The sequence below is a fragment of the Vigna radiata genome, chromosome 8 (assembly GCF_000741045.1).
Source record: "Vigna radiata var. radiata cultivar VC1973A chromosome 8, Vradiata_ver6, whole genome shotgun sequence".
Taxonomy (NCBI): Eukaryota; Viridiplantae; Streptophyta; class Magnoliopsida; order Fabales; family Fabaceae; genus Vigna; species Vigna radiata.
In genome coordinates, this window is record NC_028358.1 from 883,556 (window position 1) to 905,547 (window position 21,992).

Below are 21,992 nucleotides of genomic sequence, written 5' to 3' on the forward strand. Positions count from 1 at the left end.
TTTTTAATTGAAGTTATTTATTTAAACATTTATAGATATGATAATAACACAAATAATAAATTTTAGCCAATAACCAGTTTTATATTTACTACACAATACTAACATACTAAATTAAGAAATTAAGTACAAAACGTACAAGTTTCAAACACATACATGTTTCCTTTTTTTAACATGTTGACCACACAAGTAGCACGTATAAAGATAATGTCTCTAATATACAAATCAAAAACATTGTCCTTTAATTATTATTTTTGGTTCTTTAATTATTATTATTATTTTACATATCATATCTCAATTATTTGCTTATATATCATATTATTGGAGTCAAATCACGCGCCCGCATTTTATTACCGTTAGATTATCTCATGCTTTTGTAGTTGCAACAAAATATCATTAATTCTTATGTGTGAATAAAAAAAATGAGTTCGTGTCACAATCAATAAAAGTCGCATTTGATTTACCAAAATTACTTTAAGTGTGAAATTATTATTTTTTTAGTTTTTTGAGATATAATTATATTTTAATTATAATATATTTATATCATCAATTTTAATTATAAGTATATTTATATCATACCTATCTAATTACTATTTACATAATACATGTATTAATTACAATAGTATCATAATGATCATTAGTTATAAACATCTCAACATTCTTTATTCGATGCAAAACTAATCGCACATTGTGATACATCTTAATAATTAGGAAACAATTCCTACCATAATTATAAGGAATGAAATAGCATAAATTTTAATAAATAATATTTAAAAACAATGTTAGTTAAAGAAAAAATACGATTAATTTGAGGATATCATTAAACAACAACTGATAATTTAGTAATATATTGGAAGCACATAATACTAAAATAATATTTTATATTATAAACACCTCATGTATAAGAGTGTGTTAGGATGATGTGTTCTGTATTGAAAGTCAATACATGCTTTTGTTCTGTTAGGATGATGTGTTCTGTATATTAAAATAGAGTGTGTTTTTATCGTGCATAATATGTAACGAAGCATGGTTTTGTTGAACACAGAAAATATGTTCTCATTGTGCCCAAATCACCTTTCTAACCCAACTAAACTGAGCTTTAATGGTTGGATTAGACAATGAAAACACGTTTCATCAGACATGTTTATGGAAGAAGTGTTAAAATTTCAAATAGAAGAAGTGTTACAATTTCAAATATTAAGGTTTTGGAGAGAAAGAGATATGAATGTCTTATATACTCGGATCTTCTTGATGTTGTATTTTTTCGGAGTAATAATACCGTGACACATTTTTACATTCATTTGACACAGAATACAAAGGTAAAATGTCTAAAAGTGGAAAATTTTGTAGTTCTTCAAGAAAAAAGAGAAAAAAAAATAAAAATAATGTCAAATGAAGGTAAACAATTTAGGTGTGTCAAAGAATATTTTTCATGGTAAACATTTTTCTCCACAAACTCAACCAGAAGCAGCATATTTATAGCACAAATGACATGTTATCATATTGAAATAATGAATTGCCGTAACAGGAAAGAAAGCCAAAATGCATATGCTGCCATTTATAATACAACAGGGGACATATAACTGTCTCTCACATCAAAAAACTGAAACAAAGGAAAAGTGAAACCTGACCCCTCAAATTGTGGTGGCAACATTGTACATGATGAGAATGTTCCAGCACATAAAAAGACATCGAGCTATACTCAAAAGAAAAAAGAAAAAAAAAACAGAAATTTTCCTATGTTCTTCATAGACCTCAACTTGCACTGCTGGTTGAAACCTTCCTTCACATTGAAGAGAACAGAGTTGTGACTTTGTTCAAGTCAATTTAGTTATGTTACAAACTTTATTATTGGTCTAAGTCAGCTCAATGAGGACGTACTCTTGTAGCATCAAGAATTGCCTGCTTCAAAAGCAAAGAAATATACAACTCAGAACGATTTTGTGCAGTGTTTTTGATAGAAAATTTTGATGGATTCTTTCAACTGGTTCAACATCTAACAACAAGAAACTACCAAAAAACTGTACACCAACATGATTCAAGGACTAAAAGATGAAGACTTTTGTAAAGAGCACTAGCCTTGAATGAAGTTTTGCTCCCAAAACCAAACTTAGGCTTTCTGTTTTCCACTGGCCTTAGTATCTGAAAAGAGCACATAAGTGTCTCATCAACAGTCATCATAGCTCCAGCATTGTCAAACTCTCCGCAGTAGTTAGGAGCAGAGAAGATAGTCACAAGTTGTCTATTAGCAAAAAACTCATATCCATCCTCAACAACCTAGAGAAAGAAACACACAAGCATATTACACAACACTTTAACACTTGTCACAATTATGTACTCAATTTGCAAAAGCAAATGCACATAAAAACCTGGTGTGCTCTACAGATCAAGTCAAGATCATGCTTTCCAAGAAACTGTGTGACTAAGCTAGCACCAAAAGTGTATGAAACTCCACGTTGATTCTCTCCCCAACCCTCAGAATCTTTACTAGGATCAGACCACAAGAGATCACATAGTAGACCACTCTCAGGTACTTCTGTTGGACGTGGCAAAGAGTTTATCTGACTTAGATTGTGCAGTTCAGGAGAGAGTCCTCCATGCATGCAGAAGATTTTTTCATCAATGATCGCTGCCACAGGCATGCAGTTGAAGCAATCTGCGAATATTTTCCACAGCCTGACATTGAATCTTCGTTTACATTCATCATAGAAGCCATAGACACGGTTTATGGAAGCACATTCATGGTTTCCCCTAAGAAGGAAAAAGTTCTCAGGGTACTTCATCTTGTAGGCCAAAAGAAGACATATTGTCTCAAGACTTTGCTTTCCACGGTCCACATAATCACCTAAGAATAAGTAGTTGGAGCGAGGAGGCAAACCACCATGCTCAAAAAGTCTTAGAAGGTCAGAATATTGACCATGGATGTCTCCTGGTAACACAGTGAAATGAAACAAGATATCAGTTTTTTCTCCTACCTTGTACTCGTAACAAAAAACCTTAACTGAGAAACAGGGCTTCTTTTCTACAACTGAGAATAGTTTTGTAAACAAACAGTTTTCCTTTTCAATTTCTCTGTTTCATTATGCCCATTGCATTATCTTCCTATGAACAATACATGAAGATATTGTTCCGTCCGTTATCAGATAACCGTTACATCATCTCATTTATATACATCGATGTGAGGAGTATATGTTAAAAGTTTTACATCAAATAAATATAACGTCAATTTAAAGCATATAAATAGCTGAAAATTTCAATTTACAAGTCGGTTTTAATAGATTGAATTAGACTTAAAATCTACTTCTTAATAACACAGGATGACTCAAAATCAATAAGGCAGCTTTTTGTCATCCTAAATTGTATTCTAAACCATCTTCAAAATCATTACAACTTATCCAGTGACAGATTTGAATAGTATGCATGAGATTACAGAATCTAACACTAGTGTCCGCATTTCTTCCACAGAAAAGTTCATGACCATATACTGAAACCGAGTAAGAAACTAAAGAACATATTAAATTAGAAGGAAAGAAAATGGGAAAGCAAATAGATACCACATATCTTAATTGGTGCTTCAAGTTCTAAGAGATTGGGCTGCTTCAAGAAGATATCCCTAGAAACCATACAAAGCTGTTTGATCTCTCCCTCTGAGAGCTGCACCTGTTTCCCTGGTCTCCCTCTGACTTGAAGCAGTCTATTGATTATGCCATCAAGAACTCCACGTTCCATTGCCCTCAAAGACAACCAACAAAAGCAAAGAACAGCAATGCAAGAAGGGAAAAGCAGAGACCAGGAAACTTATGTTGTTGAGTCTTATATAAGTAGCATTTCATTGAAAAAGGAAAAGAGGGACATAACTTGAACAAAAATTAAGGAGGGAATCAATGCCTTGGTTTTTGATATGTAATCTTTTGAGGGTCACTTTTGGTTGTGTCTTGGAAACGAGTGGTGGCAGTTGAATTGGAAGGACAAGAATATATTCTGTTGAGGAAAGAGTAGAATTTAAACCAAACTATTAGGCAAATAGAGAGTCGTTGTGGAGGGAAGAAACGAATGAAGAATAAGATTAAGGAAGCCATTGAAGAACAGAGTGGAATTTGATTTACTGGTCTCACTCTTTGTAATGTTCAACATTCTTTATAGTACTTTTTTTCTAACTATGATGAACAATTTGTCTTGTCAATGATAACGAATCATTTTTTAAATGTTTTTTCGTCCAAAAGACTCATAATTTTTTTTTTCAAAGTAATTTTAAACAGGTTTAATCATTTCAATATATATACATATATTCATGGAGTGCTGTAACTCAATGTTTAATATTTTTTTTAAATTATGATACCCAAAATGGTATATTAAATTCTCTTACAAATTTTAGAGATTATTTGAATGAGATCTCTTTTTTATTTACATTTTGTTGGATAAATGACAGATGTAGTTCATAATTATGTAGATCAATAACAATTGAATTCTTGAGAGAACCAAAAGTTTAATTTAGTTTCTTAGTATATAGAAAAAAAATACAAATTGATACCTAAACTTTATACTTTAATTTCGAATTAGTTTTTTATAAAATGGTATTACAAAATCTATATATTTGTCACATTTTCTTAAACATTGAAATAAGAAATACGCAATTCTGTCTTTTTATAGACTAAATTGATACTAATTTATACTCTCAAATTCCAAAATAACCATTTACCATTTTAATATTTAGAAGACTCAAATTTGAAACTTTTCAAAATTCTTCTTTATTTAGTATCTTCGTACTGGCAGCATTTTGGTAATTTTATGCTATATTTATTATTTATTTGAATTTCTTGAAATTTATAAAATTACATGAATAAAAGTAAAAGTTATTAGTTTTTCTTTTCCTTGTGTGGGGCAAAGAAATCTTTGAAACTGTTGAATTTAATCTTATCGCAAATGTTATTATGCTATGAGTAGACGCGTGAAAGAATTTTTTTTCTTGGACATCTTTAATTGATATATTCTTTTAATTTCATTTTCGGAATAATTTTTTGTGAAAAATTAAAAGACTGATAAAGAATAATATTGCCAGGAAAATTAATAGTCGTTCGTATTGAAAGAACACATATTTGGGAGAAAAAATATAAATTGAATATTTATCGGTATATGTTATAGAGTTACATAAATAAACTTATAACATCTCTCCTTTAAAGTCAACTCATACAAAAATCAACTTAAAAAATAATTAGAGACCTTTTTTATAATTAAATAAAGAGTTTAACTTCACATATCAAAGGAAGCATCATGTCATGTTATATTTAGACATTTTTTTGAAAGAGTTAACATTATATTTTAAACATTTAAAAAAACCAGACAAAAAGACGATATTTTTGAAAAGTTTGATATTGATATTAAAGTGGTTAACATCATATCACCTTTAGATATATGTTTGAAAGACACTGATGTTATATGAGTTTTAAACATTTAAAAAAGTTAGAAGTCAATGTTCTTAAAGAGTTTGACATCAGAATCCAAAGATACTCACGTCATATCACCTTTAGACATCTGTTTGAAGAGAGGTTGATGCCATATGATTTTTCAACATTTAAAAAAGTTAATTGGAAATGACCTTTTCTATATTCTTTAGACATCAGATTCTATGGAGGGTCGATGTTATATTCAATTATAAGTCGGATTGTAAGGTGGTTGACGTATAATGGTGTTTAAAACATTAAAAAATTTATTGTAAAAATCATTTTCATGTACTCATTCGACGTCAACCTCCCTAAAAATCCAACATTTTATGAGATATGACATTGACCCTCATAGAACTTGATGTCATATACTGTTTAAAAGAAAAAGCAGTATGAAACATTTCTCAAAGGTAAGTTTTCTTTCATTTAATGCAAATGCATTTTACTTTGCTATCTTGGGTATGATTTTCTTTCGTTTTCATTGATTGCTTTTATGCTAGGACTCTGTTTTGAACACCTTAAAGAGACAATGAAAGTTCTCCTTTCTTCCTCACCGATGACGACTCCTCAATCATCCTCCAACTTTGTTCAAGGTTTCTTATGTATACTAAATATTAAGTGAATATTTTGTATACGTGTTAACAACTTTTGATATGGCTTGATTTGTATGTGATTTTTGCCATTATGTTTCCCATTACTTTATTTATCTTGGCCAAATTTTTTTAGGAATTTTGTTTGGAGAAGTTTTTCTCATCGCTTTTTTTCTTGGTTTTGTTTACATGTTTGTCTCATGTAAATTTTTAGAATATTTTTACTATCAAATTTAGTTTTATTAAAGATGTTTCATTAATTATTAAGTGATTGATTAAATTGTATTTTTAGTTTATATTAGTAAGTTGATTAATTTTATATTTTTATTAGATGTTGTATGCTTAAATAATTTTTTTTTAAGTTTTATTATAATTTAAGTTAAACACTAAACAAACCTTAGGTCTTATTTGAGATTTAGTTCAAATGATTAAACTTTTAATCATTTGTATTAAATATCAAATTATTCTATTAGATTGTCTGGAGAAAATATTTTTCATAATTTGTTATAACGTGTACATCGAAGTTTATGCCTAAATTGAATAAAATTGCGGATAAAACTATTTGTGTTACTCTCTAAATGTATACTTGATTGTGGTCATGAGTGAGCACAATCAAACTTATTTGCAAACATAGATGTTGAGTGAAAAAGAAAAATGGTTTAAACCATTTTTTGGTCCCTAAGTTAAGTTCTGATGTTCAATTTAGTTCCCGCATTTAAAAATGTCAACCTTTAGTCCCTATAATATGAAAAATGTATCAAACCAGTCCTCATGACAGCACTTAATGAACAATAAATCACAAGTTTTCATACCTAGGTATCCAATATTTTGTGATTTGTTAACGGGAGGTGTTATGAACAACAAATCACTTAATGAAAAACTTGTGATTTGTTAACGAATAGGACTGATTTGATACATTTTTCATATAATAGGGACTAAAGGTTGACATTTTTAAAAGCAGGGAATAAACTCAACATCAGAACTTAACTTAGGGACCAAAAAAAGGTTTAAACCAAGAAAAATATACCTTATACCATACATTAATGGATAAGTGTTACTTAATGTAATATTTTATAAAGCAATGATAATTAATCCATTAATTATTGTTATTCATGGTTGGGTATATTGGTAACTAATGGTCATCATTAGGGATGGCAAAAAAATTTGCGTCCGCGGATATCCGCGGATAAAATCTGCGATGGATAGTTGATACCCGCAGATATTTACTACCCGAAACCCGCGGATAGCGGATATTTTAATACCCGCTTATAAACGGGTCGGGTGCGGGTATTATACTATCCGTACCCGTAGATATTCGCTACCCGCAACAAATAAAAATTTAATTTTTATTTTATTAAGTTAAATATAATTAAAATTAACATTAATTTATATTTTACAAGGTTAAATTTAATTAAAATTGTACTATATGAAATATACCGATCGAAATTAATTGTCATTTATTGACAATTAACAGGTATTAATAGGTTAGATTGCCTTACTCTTTACAAAATATACAATATTGATTATTGGGTTTGATTGCCTACAAACATACTGCACTAATTAGTAAGTCGTCTTACTCTTTACAAAATATACAATATTAATTATTTATTATTGGATTTGATTGCCAAAAAATATAATGCACTAATGGTTAATCAATGGGCTTGTTTGTCATAGGCTCTATAAATATACTAGGTACAATCTTTCTCTTCTATCCTAATAAAATTTAGACCTTTTTATATCTTGAGTGTCGGGGTGTCTTCTGCACGTCAACAACCCATGGGGGTGGATAACATTCTCAAGAATGATTGAAGATCAAAAGAGAATAAAGTAAAGAAGGACGACTGACAATCGAACCAATTCAACCCAAACAAAAATTAAATTTTAATTTATATTTAATTTAATGTATATTATATTTTATATATTTTTTGTAATTCTATTTAAATTTTATTTTAATAATTTATAAAAATATATTTTTTTAAATATTTGTGGGTATCTGCGGATATCCGTGGGTTTTAAAATATCCGCGAATTTTTTTAGGCAGATACCCGGCAGGTAGCGGGTTGGGTTTCAGATACAGTTTTATCCGGCGGGTCGGGTTCAGGTATCACACTATCCGACCCGAACTCGACCATTGTCATCCTTAGTCATCATACCAATATAATGTACAATAAGTGTTACTTTTTTTCATATAATCTACTTAGTTATATTAATACTAATCTATGTTTCAAATGTTTCCAATTTAATTAGAGTTGTGCGCAAAACAAAACAAATTCAAGTAGAACTCATTCATATTAAAGTTAATAATTTTCACATGTCAATTTATGACCGTGACATGTGATTATTTTATTTATTATGTTTAATGTAATAAGTAGCCAAATTCATGTGTATGTGGCTATTATGTCATGTCTTTGGATAAAAACCACCATTTGAGCATAAATTAAAGAAGATTGGATGAGGTAATAATATATAGTTTTCACATATCAAAGATCAGTTCAAACTCTAAACATTAGTATCTGTACACAATGAAGTTGTGTTATTTATCTAGTAGTTCAAGAATCCATCATTTGTACACAATAAAAACATAAGAAAAACATAAGACAGGAGTGAGTAGTGTATTTACTAAAATGATGGAGTTAGGACCCACATTAACTAGTGTATTTTGCTTTAAATTGTTCAGGGCAATTATTTTAGCGTAAAAGTTTTAGTTTTTTTTAATAGTTTTAGTTTTGATAACCTTGGTTACTTTTTTTTTTTTTTTTGTTTTAATAGTTTTAGTTTTAAAATAAAATTTGTGCTAGAAATTTTTTGAATTATGTTGAAGTACTTTTAATTTTTTAAGTTTGGATAAATTTGTAAATATAAAAAAGTATTGAAAAAAAAAAGCAACATTTGATGTTACTACACCAATAGACATCAAATCAAATGTAACTTACGATAAATGCTGTCCATTTTTAATTTAAAATTGTGTCAAGATGATCTGTTTTGATATCTGTCGTTAAAAGACGTCAAACTCCTATGATGTTTTTACGACGTCAATTTAACATCTTCCACTAAGATATTGAAATTTCTTCTTATGTTAAATGTAAAAAATAGCATACATCAAAAGTCATTTTTGTGATAGTGTACATAAATAATTATATTTTAAATACTATATTATTTATTAAAATAAAGTAATACATGTGAAAAAATATCGGTTATATTTTAGTTTACATAAAATTTAAAAATATTTTTATTTAAACTTTGAAGTCTATGATTAATTTCATTCTACGAAAAGTGTAAAACACTAAAACTTAATTAACCCTTATAAGTGAAAAAAAAAAGAGAGTAAGAAATAATAAGAATTGGAATAAATAATAAATAGAATAAAATTTTCTGTGATGTTTGAATGGATATGAATGAAAAGGAAAGATAAAACAAATTCTCTACAATTAGTGGATGAGAGAACTCAACCAAATAGACATTATAAGAAACTTTTTATATCTATAACTAAGTAAAAGGATATAATGTTAATGAATATTTTATTTGACTTCTATAAGTGAAATAGTGTATTGGTATTATTTTTAGAATCTTACTTTTTATTTAGTTTGTGTACGCTTCTTAAATTATTTAATCTTTATTTTATTTTTCAATTATTTAAAAAAATACAAAAACCATTGGGCATCTGCTTTTCTTCTTAGTTAATAAGAAAATAAATTGAACTTTAATTCTTCCACACCCATCAATTTCAAACTGAACTCAGTAACTAGTTTTCCTTCCTCTATTTTTCATTCGTGCTGATAAATGTGTACAATTTGATATATATATATATATATATATATATATATATATATATATATATATATATATATATATATATATATAATAAAACTTCTGATAAATTAAAAAAAATAGAGATGAAGAGAAGAGGCAAAGAAGCAGTGGCTATATATAGAGAGAGAATTCAAATTGCATATATATAATATAGTCTCAATTTTATCTTCAGGTTTAGTAAAAATTAAAGATTTAACTTCTCTGTTAGTGAGAGTAGGTAAAGAAATTGAGGTTAGCGTGGACTGAACACTTTTGAAATTTCTTCAAAGACAAAGACAAAATACGAGGAAACTGAAGATTGAGTGCAATAGTGATTAATCTTATCTTCATTAATCAGTATACTAATTTAACCTTGATAGCAATGCACCACCAACAATGAATTAAAAAAGACACGTGTCATTGTAAGATAGGTTCGAACAACATTATAAATATGCCATGTTATGGCTCTTGTACTTCCACCATAACTCCAAACATAAAATCCAGAATCAAGAACAAAAAATGTCTTCCAAATTCATGTCCCTATGTCTCCTAGTAATACTAGGGATAGCCCTTTTGGTCACCACTTCCATAGCTGATCGTCGTTTACTTTCAACGGAGGAATCCTCCGTGGAAGACAGCCACCACCACCATCACCATCACCCCCCACCAAAAAAACACTGGCCTCCAACCACAGAATATGAACCTTCAAAAGCAGAAAACACTAAGGAAGAGGATGGCCACCATAAGCCTCCTCCAAAGAAAAATCCATGGAAGAAGCATCCTCCTTTGGGAAACTAGTCTTGCCATTCGTGAAGCTTCTACTATCATGCATGCATGCATGCACTCTTGTGAAGTATATGGAATAATCCTTTTGGCTCTTGAAATAAAGAAATTTGATGTTATTTTCTTGTATTCGTACGTTGGTGTCTGCTTTTATTAATACTTTGGCTTTGTCCAAGGAATATATGTGCATGCTATGCATGCAATTACGTGTAATCTGATTTCTATTTTCGTCATATGAAGCTGTGTGAGAATTTGCTATATTAATGAAATAAATTTGTGTTTCCTTTGTCATTGAGATTTTAATGTCAATCAAGAATATGGAACTGCCAAATAATTTCTACAACCACACATGCTATTTTTAAAGAACCAAAATCAAATTTCTTTCAATTTCATATATGAAAAATATAATTAATTATTAGTTTTATAGAATATTATTCTGAACGAAAAATCAGACTTAATAAAAAGAAGTTCGCTTTAATAAAAAAAAACCTTTAATATAATGACTTATATGAAAAAAATAAATTATTACAAGAAAAATAAGTATTTGATATCGATAAAAAAAAAATTGAGCAAATGTATATATTACAATAAATAAATATTTAATATCGATAAAAAAAAAATCAATGTTAAGCAAATGTGTATACTAGTTAGTAACGTCAAATTTTCATCACATATATAACGAACTTTATAATTATATTTTAATTTAAAAGCATGATTTAGAAGATTGACTTTAAATATTTTAAACTAAACTAAACTAATATGCTCTAAATTAATTTTTAATTAGAATGATGGAAACATTTTAAAAAATATAATTCATTATTCTAATGAATATTTTTGCAATTAACCTACTTTTTCATCTTCAACACACGTAAGAAACAAACAAATAAATAGAAATGATAAAATAAATTGAGTTAAAGATAAATTCAAAGAGTAATTGAAAAATGACCATTTAAAAAGAAAGAGAATTCCATTTTATTGAGAGAAAAGGAGATATTTAAGTGTAAGAATTTATATAGAGAAATAAGTTAAAAAAATATTGTGTTCGTAATCATAAAATTTAGGAAAACACATATCACCGTATTTTATCATGCTTAAATATGAGTTTCCTTTGTCTAAATACATAAAAATATTAAAAGTAATAATAGTAATTTCAACTAAAAAGATAGCAACATTAATAAATATTAAAAGACAATTAGAATCAATTTAATTAATACGGGCTTAAATAAATATTAAAATAATATTAATATTAATTATTCAATCTTATATTTACTTTTATTCAAATAAATATAAATATAAAAAATAAATTAGAACCCACCTAATCAATGTCAATCTAAATAAATATAATATTAAAATTAAATAAAATTATAAATTAGACTAATGTTAAAATAAATATAATATATTCAACTTTTTGTTTTATTTTAACTTTTGAGTTAAAATTAAGTTTGCCGGCTACATCCCTATTTTTTTTTTTCAAATTACTTGTAAAAATATAAATTAATCAAACCCAAACATATAAGCTACCTATAGCTTATATCTTTTATAATGTTATTTTGAAACCTTGGTACAGATATCTTGTTTGCTTGTGAGAGTAAGGAAGAAACTAAGGTTAAAATCCGTATCTTCTAGAGTAACCTTTTACTATTTAAGAAGTTTTTTTATTATGAGTTAAAATTAATTTATATATAAGTTAAATTTTGACTATTTAAGAATTTATTTTATTTTTTTATTTGGTTTTCTTTTTCTTGTAGAAGTGTTTATATATATATAAAGTATGGTCAGACACGTACTTCACTGACAAGTTTTGCAACCTCTTTCACTAATAGCTTTGAATTTTCTACAAAACAAAAATGACCTTTTGATTTATACAAAACAATAATAAATCTTGCTATGTGCACCCCCAAACCTAATTAAAATGATGACCTTTTCTCAGCTTTTTAACTCTTTAAACAGTAATTTTAAAAAAATAATAATAATACAATGATAGGTAGATTGCATTTTAAATTATGGGGTAGTTATTAATTTCTTTTTAAATAATACTAAAATCGTGTTTTTTTAACAATTTGACATTTTTTTCTTTTCAAACAACTTTTTCATTTGAAATTTCACATAAAAGGGTCTTTGTTTTGATGTGATTTTTTTTTTTAATTTCAAGTTTAAAAATATAACTTGTGACATGTTATCTAAATTAAAATAGTAGTAATAATAATAATAATATTTTACAATTAAGTTTAATAAAAATAAGACATCCATGATAACAAAAATATAAATTAGATGTAACATCGTTTAATTTGAGGTTTTTTTAAAAACAAGCTGTACAGTTAAACTAAAATTAAATTAATAAAAAAATATATTTAATAAAACAAATACCCTAATTAAAAAACCACTTAGATTCTTTATTAAATGGAATGTTACGATAAAAACAATGTAACAACCCAGTTTTATCGAATAGGAAATATAAAATAATTACTCTTTTTTATATAGTAACAATAACATTTTTTATATGTTTCAAAAGAAAATAAATGTGCTGTTAAATAAATAAAATAAATCCATGGTTATTGTTTTTATAAAGGACCAATGTAGTAACACTTGAGCATTCTTCTATTTTTGGTCTTATTGGTTTTCATGGGCGGTAGGGCTATTTTCAGTTATTTAAGAAAAGTATAAAGATTTTAAAAATATAAATAATTTACTTAATTAATTAAAAATAAGCTTTTGTATTATTATGGCTCTCATAAGGTATTAATTTAATATCATATTTACATCGAAGGAGCGGGGTAGTAAGAGAAATTCATAATTCTGAAAAACCAAGGGGTGCAATTAAAAAAAGAGGGATGCCAATTTGGACAACCACATGGCCCAAAACGATGGGTCGAATGTCGCAAGGGCTTGTGAAATCTATTTTGTAAGGCAGCTCTATTAAACAATTAAATATTTTATAATATTGCTAAAAACTTGATTAGTCAACTTGTCATTGATGATTAGTATATAATGAGAATAGTTGGAGCATTTGTACTTGTCTTTCAAAATGTTAGCCAAATTCACTTAATCATGGAAGGTGGGAAGCATAATTAAGCAAAGTTAAATCATGGATTTAAACTAAATACCAAACTAACCGTGTTAATTTTACATGTTACTATGAGCTCATAGTCGACCGATCGGATATGATGGCATATGACCTTAAGGAACCAAATGGTCAACATGTAAGAAAAAGTCTTCTTTCGCACAGTCCCGACAACCATTGAATGTAATTAAAGCATAATAAATATGGTAACAATTATTGATGGCTAGTTAAGACATATATTAATGACCATTAAGAGATAAATAAATTGGTCAGATTCTTATGAACTCTAAACAGAGGTTTAATTTGTAAGTAAATTCACTTTTGACTCACTGTTGAATTATTAAAAACTTATATAGAAAAATTATGACTTAAGCGTCACAGTGTATTCTGCGACTCACCCTTTATACCAATCGGTCAGTTGTAGCAAAGAAACAGGAAAACGTTGGACAAAGTAGGAACTCTTTGAATGGTTATTCTCATCCTATTTTAACAGGAACACTAACATAAAACAAATACCCTAATTTGAGTTTATTTAACTTGACTTGACCATGACCATGAAATTTCTATTAATATTCATTAATCAAATCAAATGGGAATTAGATTTTAATGATTGGTAGATAAATGTTAGTTTTAGTTTTCAAGAGCAGCGAAAGAAGAAAGGAAGAGAAAATTGTGGAAAATTAAGAAGATATAATAATGACACGTGATGATTAAAATTGAAAAGAAGTGAGAAGATGTTGGATAATGGTCAATTTTGTGAGTTAGACCAAAATAAAGAGAATTGAGAGAAGAAGCTTCTCTTTGCCTCAAACTTGGACGGTAAAACATGACCAGAAGTTTAATATTATACTTACCAAGTTTTGATTTGATAACGTTTTTCGACATTCCACCAACTTAGTATAAGGTTCTTTCCTAGCCCTTTCCATTTTCATTTTCTTCAAAATATTGCTCATCACATCCTAATATTTATCTTCTCCTTGCATTGTTTAATTCCATTTCCCACAATTAAATTTTGGTTTCTTGGTCCCTATCTAACAAAAACTTGAAGATTTAACAACTTTGCTTGGAAGAACTTTTGCATAAGATTTTTGTTTTCTATAAAGTAAAATTAGTTTAGATACTGTTAAAATTTTAAAAAGAACTAAATATATTTTTAGTAGATTCAAAATTAAAATTTATCCATTGATCTTCAAACTTTAAAAATTCATATATATAATCATTTTACTAGGGATGACAAAAATATATGTATCCGCGAGTATCACGAATAAAATCCATAACGAATAGTTGATAGTAACATATATTTTAATATCGGCTTATAAACGAGTCAGGTACAGTATTATCCTACTCATACCTATGAGTATTCGTTATCTACAAAAAATAAAAATAAATATTTAATTTATATTTTATGAAGTTAAATTTAATTAAAATTAAAATTAATTTATACTTTTTTAGGTTAAGTTTAATTAAAATTTAATTTAATTTGTATTATATTTTATATATACTTTTGTAATTTTATTTAAAATTTTATAATTTTTTTTAAATATTTGTGGATATGCACGGATATCCACAGGTATTTTTTAAATAGGTATCTACGATATTAGCAAGCGGGTAGTGGGCAAATTTTCTTATCAGATAGCAGATAGACATTATTCGTGTATGATCTGACTTGTTGTCATTCCTAATTTCAACATGTCAAACAATATTTTACTCTTACATTTAAGTTGTTTACACGATTTAACATATTCTAAAAACTCATATACTAGTCTAAAACGTCATTTAACATGTAAAAAAATAATATCATTGAATTAAGAAAAGTATATTCATTGATTTTTAAAATTGAAAACAAGAACAAATTTCAATTTCTCATTCAAATCTAAAAACTAAAAATATAGTTAACTCTTGTAAATAATTGTTTGTAATAAATTAATTTTAATTTAAAAAAGTAATTTCAATTTTTTTCTATTTATCTTTCTTTGTTTATAAATACTAAGAGTTAGTATATTTCTCATTATTTTACCTTTATTTTATCAATAAATTTTGAAAATTTACTTAAAAATCTAATTTAAAAATTTCAAATCGATGATTAAATTAAAATTTCATATTAATTAAAGATATGATATAATATATAAAAGATATGACATAGTATACAAATGTATAAGTCTCACTTTATACATTGATTTTGTGAATTAACATGAAAATAACACTAATTATTATGACAATTGACTTGTTAATGAACTATAGTCTTTGGTTTTTATAAGCAATTAGTTATTAGTTATATAAGGTGGCGAGGGAAACCTAGCCTCCTACCATGTGCCACTTCTTTTGAACATATATACTTGTCATGAAAAGGAACCATTTAAAATAAAAATAAAAATTAAAATATTAAATCAACATCATCGATCAAATAATTGTTGGAAATGTTGTCATCACTTTTTATCATCGTTATCGTCATAAAACTATCACATTAAAAAACTATTCTTTCTTGTTTTTCTTCATAAATCTCAAAATTTCTCAAAAGTATGAAAATAGGCATAATAATAAGAAACCCTCGTGCGTCGTTACACGTGTGCAAACCTTGGCCTTAGAAAAGTAAACTCTTACTTGATATGGATATTTAAATTCTACTGTTTATTTCCAAATTATAATTTTTAAAGTTGCAATATTTATATTTTAATGTATGAAGGACAAGCTTTCCTTTTGATAATTTTCATGAATTTAATACTCAAACTATTGTTTTTTTTTTTTATTTTCTTTGAATTTAATAACAGTAAATTAAAAGTCCCACAAAAAGGACAACCAAGTATAGAAATTTTCTATGGGAGAAATGAATCTTTGGTTGTCAAGAACAGAATATACTCTTGGGTATGTTTAAAACAATACTTTTAAATGGAAAAAAAATATATTTTTTTAAAATTAACAGAAATTGTATGACGTTATAGAAATAAAAACATCAATTTTTTTTTATTTTCCTTTTTACTATAAAAATCATCAAATTGTTTGAAGAATATTTATTATATTACTTTATTTTCTTTCTTTAAAAATATTCCTATCGTATACCTAATAAAAGTCTCACATCCAACAGTAAACGTTTAAAATAATTCACACTTGCCACAAGAAAATGAAGAAAACAAATCAAGAAACTCATTTGTATTAAATACACATGAATCTCTTATGGAACCATGCAATAGTTTTATAAAAAACAAGAAGAAAATTAGTTGAAATTATTTATACATTTATTTATCCAAAAAGAGACAAGTGTTATCTACTACGACTGTTCTTTTTATTTATATTAAGAAAATATCCCAAATATTACGTATTTTGAACTCAAAACAAAAATAAAAAGTTCAACTGTATCAATGTGATTTGATCATTCTAAAATGACAAAATAGCAAACAAAATTAATAACATAGAAAAGTCAGTTGAAAGGACATAACTATAACTTGTAGAAATATCTTATAGACTTAGGGTTTCACAATAAATAAGTAATGAAAACAAAAAACATAGGAAATATAATTAAACATTAAACAAAAACAAACATGAAAAAAATAAGAGTGAGTTGAACGAAGCAAAACTTGAATAAGTATTTAAGAATTAGGGTTTTAACACATGTAAAAAAACAAGATCAATAAAAGTAAACAATAATAATAAATATATTGCTTATCAAATATTAAAAACAATAGTTCCTATAATTCACCAAATACATCTAGTATCACTAGAAGACATCATTAACAATTGTTCCAAATACTCTTCTCCCAAGTCTTCCAACACAACTATGTTCTCTAACATAATATTATCACTCTCTTGTGTCTCTTCCTTCTTCTTTTTTGCAGTCATTTTGCGTCCCAATGAATGTTTTCTCTTCAAGGCCACGACAGGAGAGCAACCTTCAAGCTGAGAGGGTGAGCAATCTATATCTCTCAATGACTCTCTCACTTTCTCTACGGGAAAGTTAAGTATCGCAGCAGAGCCTCGCATGACAAAGGCGGCTTGATCATATGCCAACGCCGCAGCCTCGGCGTTGTCGAATGTTCCAAGCCATACCCTTATACCATGCCGAGTAGAATCTCTTATCTCTGCCGCGAACTTTCCCCATGGTCGTCTCCGCACACCTCGAAAACTCTTACCATTGTTGTTGTTACTATTACTACTTTTGTGTTGTTTTGAATTCACCTCTTCTTCTTTGATGATGAGTTTGCATGAGTTGTTTTGCTCTTGATATGATGTGATCATGCCATAGAGAAGCATCTCTTCGGGATCGTTTTCATTGAAAGGGAGATGGTGATGAGGGGATCCCATTGAGGATTCTGAAGAGTTTGATGAATAGAGAATGGAAGAAGAATCCATTGAAGAAAACAGAGTTGCTCTGTTTTGGATTAGTTTTGGAACACACGGCTTTTCCCTTATATAGGCAATGAAATTTAAGAGTCAACACCTATACCTACTTCACACTTGGATAAATAAACCCTTAAATCCATTTTAATTTTTTCTCCATAGAAATTTCTAAGTATAGTCATTCTTAATTATATTCTTCTTTTTGTGGAGGACAAAAAGAGATTAAGAATTACAATCATTTATAATATTCATGTTTGTAATAAATTAATGAAACAAACTGTGTTGCATGTTTTGGTGGGGAGAGGAAGTAACGGGTCGGGGAGAGTATTTTCTTAAGAGAAATGTTAATTTAGTGTTATTAATAAATATTAATGACAAAAATAATTATGTTAATATGTTTTTTTCTATATAAAAAGTTACTTTTTATTATTTAAAATTATATTTTGCAATATATTTTACTATCGTTTTAAACTAAATTTAAATTTTGTAACTTTTATTTACATACCAATCATTTAACTAAAATTTTTTACTTCACAAATAAATTCATCCTAAAATTTACTATAACTTTGACCTCTTAAGTGACACTCCCAAATTCATCAATAAAAAATTAAAAAAAAAAATACAAAACATAGAAAAACCACACACATCCATAACAAAAATTACACCTCAAAAATATAAACAAAATATGTTTATTTACTAATAAAAAATAAATTAGTTAATTTATGAACGAATAGTTTTTTTAAAAAAAATATATAAAAAACTTTGAATTTCAATTATTACATATTTTGTATTCTAATATTCATTTTTAATACATCTTTAAATATTTCGGATCAAACATCACACTTTTCTAATATTAAAAATTAAAGATTATAAAATAGTATATATATATATATATATATATATATTTATATATATATATATATAGTATAACTAAATCATTAATATTTATAAATTAAATTTTAATTATTAATTGCTATAAAATAATTAAATCAGTAAAATTAACAATAATTTTAACTTATCATAATTAAATAGTTAAATATTTTTAAAATACATATGTATAAATAAAATTAATGTATTAGTTCAACCAATCTTAATAAAATTAGCTTAAATTTTCTACCCGTTTTATGGCAGGAGTGCATCTCCTCTATTTACGGCTATCATTAGGTTGGAAATAATTGAACATACGTAACCACGTCAAGTTCAGAAGGAAAATTATAATTAACACATATTTATATTAAAGTTTTTAATTCTTTGTTTTTTTTCAATGAACAAAATTATACAATAATATGATTTATGAGACAAATAATAAGCAATTGCCACTGAGACATTTTAAATAAGGATTTTATTTAGTGATTTGAAATTAGTTAGATAATACTAAAGTGATTAAATTCAACATACATATATACAAAAATAATAAACGATGTATTTTTTTTTTCATACGTACGAAAATAATGGATGATATAATTTTCTTTTTGGATGCATGAATTCATAATTGAATGTAAAGTTTAATATTGTATTGTTGTATTCTTAAACCTTTCTATACTTCGAGGGTTTATAAATTTAATATTTCAAAATTCTTAAATAATATTTCAAAATTCTTAGATACTTTAAAAATTTATAAATTCAAGTATATTTTATATAAGTTTAATCAGAATATGATGTATATATTAAAAACATTTATTTATGTTAAATGTTATTTAAAAAAAAAAAAACATGTTTTCTGCGAGCATATAATAAACTACTATTTTGAAGGGTTAGACGTCAATAGTTAACTTAATATATATAAGTTTATTCTTCATTAAACGTAAATATATAAAAAAACATGGAATAATTTTCAACTTATATAGCAGTGTAATTAGTCATAATAATTGTTAAATAAGTAAGTAAACAACGAAAGAAAATTAAAACATGTTTCCAGAAAAAGAAAATTACGTTGACAGGTCAATTTTATGTTCTTTCACTATCATGTATGCTGTTTTCTTTTCAATTAATTGTTTGGTCGATTTAAAACTTGGAAACCAAAGTATGATTAGTAGTGTTGATAGTAGACAAAAATTGTTGAGAAAGCTCCAACCTAGTGTCATCATGGTAGGCCCTTTTTAACGGGAAGAATCATAAATTAAAAGGGTTCACATTCTTAATTAAAAAAAAATTCATTATAGACACAATTTTATAATATTTATCATAAAATTAATGAATTTATCATGCATATTTAGATTTTTATTTTTTTCTTATTTGTAGAAATGTTTCAATTATTTTTTTTTATTGTGAGTATGAAGCCAATTCTAATTAAAGAAAAAAATGAATAAGTTTACGTTCTAATCAAAATCAATTATGTGTTTAGAAAAATGACATGTGTGATTAGATTTAACTTCGTCAAGATAATGTTAGTGATGAATTTCATTTTGAATATGGATAAAATGTCAATGTAGTAATATATTGATAACGAGTCTAATACACAAAAAATAGTGAGTACTTGTAAAAAGGAAATATTAGAAAGGATTGTTATTGTGAATGAATCTATGTAAGTCACTAACAACAAGAAGATTCGAACAAATCTATTACACTAGTACAGAAAAAGTTTTAGACGTTTGTTATTTTTGTTTTTTAACGTTACATTCTGAACTGGCATTTTTGAGGGTGACGTTAATGGGACGTCAGATTTTGCAGGTTCGACGTAACTATAGACATCGGTTCAATGACACGACCGACGTCTATAAAGACGTTGAACATGATACTAACCGACGTCTAAGGGTTGTTATAAATGTCAAACATGGCACTACTCGACGTCTAAGGGCACTATAAATACGTTAGACATGACACTAACCGACGTTTAAGGACACTATAAACGTCGAACATGACATTAACTGACATCTACGAAGTGTTTGTTGTGTTTTAGTGTAGTTTTGCTCGTGTCTTTGGGTAGCGTAGTGGCACCTCCTTCCTTTGCTAGTTTTTTCATAAGAAAAAATTGCGTCTTTTGCATCTCTTATGGCATTTCAACCCAAAGATGAACCTGAGTCGCTTCTTAGGTTCATTCCGACCGCCAAAGAAAAAGAATACGGTGGGTGTCACCGTATTCTTTTTCTTTGGCGGTGGGAATGGAACTAGACAAGAACCCAGGTTCGACTTCAGGTTAAAATGTCATAAGAGATCCAAAAAAACGCAAGGTTTTCTTACGAGGAAACAAGCAAAGGGAGTAAGTGCACTACGCTACCAAAGATACAAGAAAAACTGCACCAAAACACAACGAAAACTCATTTTAATTGGTTCAAATGAAACATAATACATGAAAGATTACTTTAATTGAAATAAAAGCAAGTTTAAAATGGTTCAAAAGAGATCAAATGCACCTGAAAATGCAATGCAGCCGGAGAGAAAAGGCGAAGGAAGACGATGAAGTGTGCGAAACTACTGGTTCGCAATCATTGATTTAACAATAAATTAGACGTCAGTTGCCCAGAAGACCGATATTTATAATGGAATATACGTCGGGGACCTCACTAATATGACGTCCATTCGATTTAAAAAATAATATTCGTGGTATATATAGACGTCGGATGTAGTGGGGACCGACGTCTATAATCAAATATAGACGTCGGTGTGGCACTATCAAACGTCTAGATGACGGAAAGAAATGATTTTTCACATACCTGTCAAACATATAGAAGTCGGTCGGGAGGGTCACTGACATCTATAATAGAATATAGACATCAGGTGGTTGGATTAGACATCTAGATGGCGGAAAAAAATAACTTTTCACCTATCTGTTAGACTATAGACGTCAATTTGGAGGGACACTGACATCTATATGGCGGAAAGTAATGACTTTTCACCTACCTATCAGACATATAGACGTCAATTACTAAGTGTCCCGACGTCTATAATATTATAGATGTCGGACCACCCCCTAACAAATATAGGTCTGACTTATTTACAAAATTATCATCGGTCAATAATTTATATCGTGAACCTCTCTAAGTAACGTCTAATTAGTAA

At 27.6% G+C, this 21,992-nt stretch overlaps 2 protein-coding genes across 2 annotated transcripts; both read right to left on the bottom strand.

The window, feature by feature from the left end:
• Positions 1–1,529: 1,529 nt before the first annotated feature.
• Positions 1,530–3,785, bottom strand: LOC106770773 (serine/threonine-protein phosphatase alpha-3 isoform). Its single transcript, XM_014656571.2, has 4 exons — positions 3,552–3,785; positions 2,367–2,926; positions 2,077–2,274; positions 1,530–1,899 (listed from the first exon to the last, which is right to left on the bottom strand). Exons 1-4 carry the CDS (start codon positions 3,724–3,726, stop codon positions 1,864–1,866), a joined length of 969 nt encoding a protein of 322 aa, XP_014512057.1. The 5' UTR covers positions 3,727–3,785; the 3' UTR covers positions 1,530–1,863.
• Positions 3,786–17,351: 13,566 nt separating this feature from the next.
• On the bottom strand, positions 17,352–18,026 carry LOC106771751 (ethylene-responsive transcription factor 1B-like). Its single transcript, XM_014657748.2, has one exon. It carries the CDS (start codon positions 18,003–18,005, stop codon positions 17,352–17,354), a length of 654 nt encoding a protein of 217 aa, XP_014513234.1. The 5' UTR covers positions 18,006–18,026.
• Positions 18,027–21,992: the final 3,966 nt, after the last annotated feature.